The sequence below is a fragment of the Colobus angolensis genome, unplaced genomic scaffold, assembly GCF_000951035.1.
Source record: "Colobus angolensis palliatus isolate OR3802 unplaced genomic scaffold, Cang.pa_1.0 Scaffold19, whole genome shotgun sequence".
NCBI lineage: Eukaryota > Metazoa > Chordata > Mammalia > Primates > Cercopithecidae > Colobus > Colobus angolensis.
Genome location: NW_012115043.1, coordinates 15,312,114 through 15,317,158, shown reverse-complemented (window position 1 = coordinate 15,317,158; position 5,045 = coordinate 15,312,114). Strand labels below are relative to the sequence as shown.

General features: G+C 34.2%; 1 protein-coding gene across 1 annotated transcript in view; it reads right to left on the bottom strand.

The window, feature by feature from the left end:
• MNS1 (meiosis-specific nuclear structural 1) overlaps window positions 1-5,045 on the bottom strand; it is a 40,040-nt gene that overhangs the window by 29,912 nt on the left and 5,083 nt on the right. The window contains exon 3 of the mRNA XM_011940534.1: window positions 1,536-1,663. Coding sequence (XP_011795924.1) covers window positions 1,536-1,663 — 128 coding nt within the window. The remainder of the gene's footprint in view (window positions 1-1,535; window positions 1,664-5,045) is intronic.

The following is a 5,045-nucleotide window of genomic DNA, read 5'->3' as shown; positions in this document are numbered from 1 at the left end:
AAAAAAAAAAGAAAAGATAAAAAGTACCTGAGATCACAGTTAGAATTAATATACATATATACCTCTACGTTCTGAACTTAGTTCTAGGATAAAATTCCAATGTGTAAGCAAAAAAAGAGAAATAAATACACTGTCACATCAAGATCAAAATAAAAAAAATAAAAAAAAAAGAAACCTCTACAGGAAATGCCACTACAAATGCCAAGCTCACATTCTGGTTTCCTTCCTTTCACAGATCTTAATTTTATGCTTTTCCTAGATGTTTTCTCAGGAGGAACACTTATCTGAATAACCTAATCTGCAATTGCTACAAGTGAAAAGCTCTTCTATTTAACTCTTGTTTTCAGTGAATTAGGGGTAAGAAATATTTCATCTTCAGGTGATTAAAAAAAACCATGAGTAACAGCTAATAATGACTGGAGAATTGGGGTCCAAAAAGGGTCCAAAAAGATAGTTTGAGACTAGAACAATATGCAGATTTTAGCAGTAATTCTAAATTTCTTTTCTAAGGATCAGTAATCTCTTAGAAAATCTGATTAGAGTTGTGGAGCCAGAAAAATACACATGGATACATTTGCCAAACATATTAATATAATTTAACAAGGTTCAAAAATCCCTGAAGCTCATCCATGGTTCCTGTAATATTCTGTAGACATCCTGCTCAATTAAGATAAAATGTAATAACTATCAAAGTAAATTTCCAATATATTCAATTACATAAGTATATGATTAGCATTTACTTGGCCCTGAGTTTTGATTAACACTGTAACAAGGCTGTTCCTAAAAAGTAATTCGACCTTAGGCAGGATCAAGAAACATTCTAGAATAATGTCCTGTCATCTGGAGTAGCTGGCAGTCTTTCCTGGAGTATTATACCGAAGGGTGGGGGCCACTAAGGAACACTAATAATTTAAACTGTAATCAGAGAAGAAACCAGGATGATGAATAAACTTAAAGCCAGGTTATATAAGAAACAACTGAAGGAACAAGGGATAATTAACTTACAGAAGAAAACACTTAGTGTGTTCAAATGTATGAAAGGACATCCTAAAGAAGATAGATGCATGAAGTTACAGAGAAATAAATTTTAAAACAATGGGGGAGAAGATTATTTAACATTAAACTTTTAAAAAGTTCCTACTGCAGTTACTAGAGGTACTGAAACACAGGCTCGAGTCAGTCCAGAAATACTGTAGGAAATGTATGTAGAGGTATAAAATTAAACTAGTTATTACCTAAGGTTTCTCTTAAGATTAGGAATTCATTTTTTATAAGAGGTCATTTTAAAATTTATGCGTAAAGGAAAGAGCAGGGGGACTGATATTTATTTTTCACTGTAAATATTCGTACTTCCATGAATACAACTTATTTTCTCAAATAAATATTTATAGAACTTAAAGCAGTAAGTATTTCCAGGCAAAATATTAACTAAGTGAAAAGATATAAACAAAGAAATTTCACTTTCAGGTGCTAAGAATTATGTAAGAGTTTAAAGATAAAGACTAAATAAATGAAATTTAGAGAAACCAAGATACCTGTTTTCTCTTACTTGTTGCCTCATCTTTTCGTCCTTCAGACTTTCATGTTTTAGTTTTGCCAATTCCATAGCCAGTTTTTCTTCTTGTTTGAGCTGGAGTTCTTTCAATCTCTTGTTTTCTTCTGCCTGAACGAAAAGTGTAACTTTGTTGTTTGTGCTCTAGAATCAGATTTTTTTTCAACAAGGTTGAATTTGTTTTATAACAGAAAACTAAATTCCTTAAGGCCAACAATTGATGTTTTATTTTAAAATACAAAATGTTGTTTTAATAAATACTTTTTCAAAACATTTTATCATGGAAAATTTCAAGTATTGCCAATAGCAAGAAGAATATTAAAGTACACTCTCAGGTACCCACCACCCATGTTTTCAAAAACTGTCAACATTCTGCTAATCTTTTTTCTCTACCTTCCATTTCACTCTTTTTTCCCTTATTCTTTTTCTGCTAGGGTGTTTTAAAACAATCCTAGACATCATGTCATTTACCATGTAAATAATTCAGTACAAATATCTACCTGATCAGAATTTTTTAAAACAATCATGTCATCAACATGTCTAATTAACAATAATTCCTTAATGTCTAATACCATGTCCATATTCAAGCTTCCCCAGTTGTTTAAAGATACTTTTCTACTTGGTTTGCTCAAATCAAAATCCAAACAAGATCCACATATTGCACCTAATTATTATTTTTCTTAAGTCTCTTATATATTCTGTAACAATCACCTCTCTACATACATTTTTCCCCCAAGCCACTGATTTATTATAGAAATTAGGACATACATCCTGTAGAATGCTCTACATTTTGCATTTGACTGATTGCTTCCCCAGGATATATCACTGAACTTATTTCTCTTTTATATTTCCTGTAAAATGGCAGAAAGATCTTGAGGCTTGATTAAATTCAGTATCTAATGGAAACACATGAAAAGATGTTCAACATCATTAGCCATCAAGAAATGCAAATTAAAATTACAATGAGATATTAGTACGTACCTATTGGAATGGCTAAAACAAAAAAACAGTGCCAATACCAGATGCTGGCAAGAAACTATTACTCATGTATTGCTGCGTGGGAATGTAAAATGGTACAGGCATTCTGAAAATCAGCTTGATAGTTTGATATAAAACTAACATGCAGCTGAGTGCTGTGGCTTACACGTGTAATCCCAGTACTTCGGGAGGCTAAGGCAGGAGGATCCTTAAGGCCAGGAGTTTGAGACCAGCCTGGGCAACATAGAGAGATGCCGTCTTTACAGAAAATTAGCCAGGTGTGGTGGCACAAATCTGTAGTTCTGGCTACATCAGGCGGTTGAGGTGGGAGGACCACCTGAGACCAGGAGTTCAAGGCTGCAGTAAGCCATGATCACGCCAGTGCACTCCAGCTGGGCAACAGAGCAAGACCCTGTCTCTTTAAAAAAAAAAAAGTCTCCATGCAATTATCATACAACTCAACAACTGTACCTCTTAACCATTTACCCCGGGGAAATGAAAACTTTTTATTTAAAAACCCGTATACAAATGTTTGCAGCAGATTTATTCATAATAGCCAATACTGAAAATACTCAAGACATCCTTCATCCTGTGAATGGTCAAACTGTGGTACATCCATACTATGGGATAGTACTCAGCAATAAAAAGAAATGAAGCAATAAAAAAGAATGCAAGCAAAACTTGGATGAATCTCCAGGAATTATGCTAAGTGAAAAAAGCTAATTCCAAAAGATTACATACAGTTTGATGCTATTTATGTAACATTCTTGGTACATGTTATTTTTTAATAATTGAAATATAATTCATATAGCATAAAATTCACCTTTTACAATTCACAATTCAGTGATTTTTGTATATTCACAATATTGTGTGTCTACAACCACTATTTCGTTCCAGATCCTTAAAAAAAATAGACTTTGAAGTTCTGGGTTCACAACAAAATTGAGCAGAAAGTACACAGAGTTCCCATACACTCCCTGTCCCCACACATGCTCAGCCTCCCCTACTGTCAACCTCCTCCATTAGACTGGTACATTTGTTACACTCAATAAAGCTGTATTTACATTACTTAAACCTATGCATCATTATCACCCAAAGTCCATAGTTTACATTAAGGTTCATTCTTGGTGGTACACATTCTATGGGTTTTGGCAATGCATAATCATATGTATCTACCATAATAGTATTGTACACAATCATTTTACTACCCTAAAAATCCTCTGTAGTCTGTCTATTCAAACCTTCCTCACCTAAAATCCTAAAAACAACTTACATTTTTACTGTTTCCATAGTTTTGCCTTTCCCAGAATGTCACATAGTTGGAATTATACAGAATGGAGCCTTTTTGGACTGGCTTCTTTCACTTAGTAATGTGCATTTAAAGTTCCTCCACATCTTTTCATGGCTTCATATCTCATTTCAATTTGGCACTGAATAATATTCCATTATCTGGATGTATCACAGTTTATCCATTATCTATTGAAGGACATCTTGGTTGCTTCTAAATTTTGACATTTATGAATAATTCTGCTACATATTATAAACATTTGTACTATGGCAGCTATAAAGCTGCCATATGTTATAAATATATTTTTATAAATGCCATAGATCTATATAGATGATTGTGTGTACACACTATATATAGCACATCTGTGTCTACATTTGTGTGTGGCATAAAATGTCAACACTCCAGAATGTTTACATCACCCCAAAAGAAACCTGTAACCTACTAGCAGTCACTCACTATTCCTCTCACCTTTTCCCCCAATCCCTGCCACCCACTAATCTATTTTTTGTCTCTATGGATTTGCATATTCTGGATATTTCATATAAATGAATTCACACAATATGTGGCCTTTTGTATCTGGTTTATTTCACTTAGCATAATGTTTTTAAGGTGCATACATGTTGTAGCATGTATCAGTAATTCTTTCCTTTTTATGGCTATGTAATATTCCATTGTATAGATGTAACACATTTTGTTTACCCATTTATCAGCTGATTGGCATCTGGGTTGTTTCTACTTTTTGGGAGTTATGAATAATGCTGCTATAGACACTCATGTATGAGTTTTTATGTAGATATATGTCTTCAATTATCTCTCAGGAATATATTTAGAATCCAGCTACACCACACCTAGATTTCTGACTTGCAGAAACTGAGATAATAAATGGGTGTTGTTTTAAGCTGCTAAGTTTGTGGTAATTTGTTACTTAGCAATTGAAAACTACTACAGCAACTAATGTGTACTCTTCAAAATTGTCAAGGTCATGAAAGACAGGAAAAAGTGAAGAATTCTTACGAACTAGAGGAGACAAAGAATGGAGGAGAAACAATGAGTGGCCAGGCACAGTGGCTCATGCCTGTAATCCCAGCACTTCGGGAGGCGGAGGAGGACAGATCATCTCAGGTTGGGAGTTGGAGACCAGCCTGACCAACATGGAGAAACCCCGTCTCTACTAAAAATACAGAATTAGCCGGGCGTGGTGGCGCATGCCTATAATCCCAGCTACTT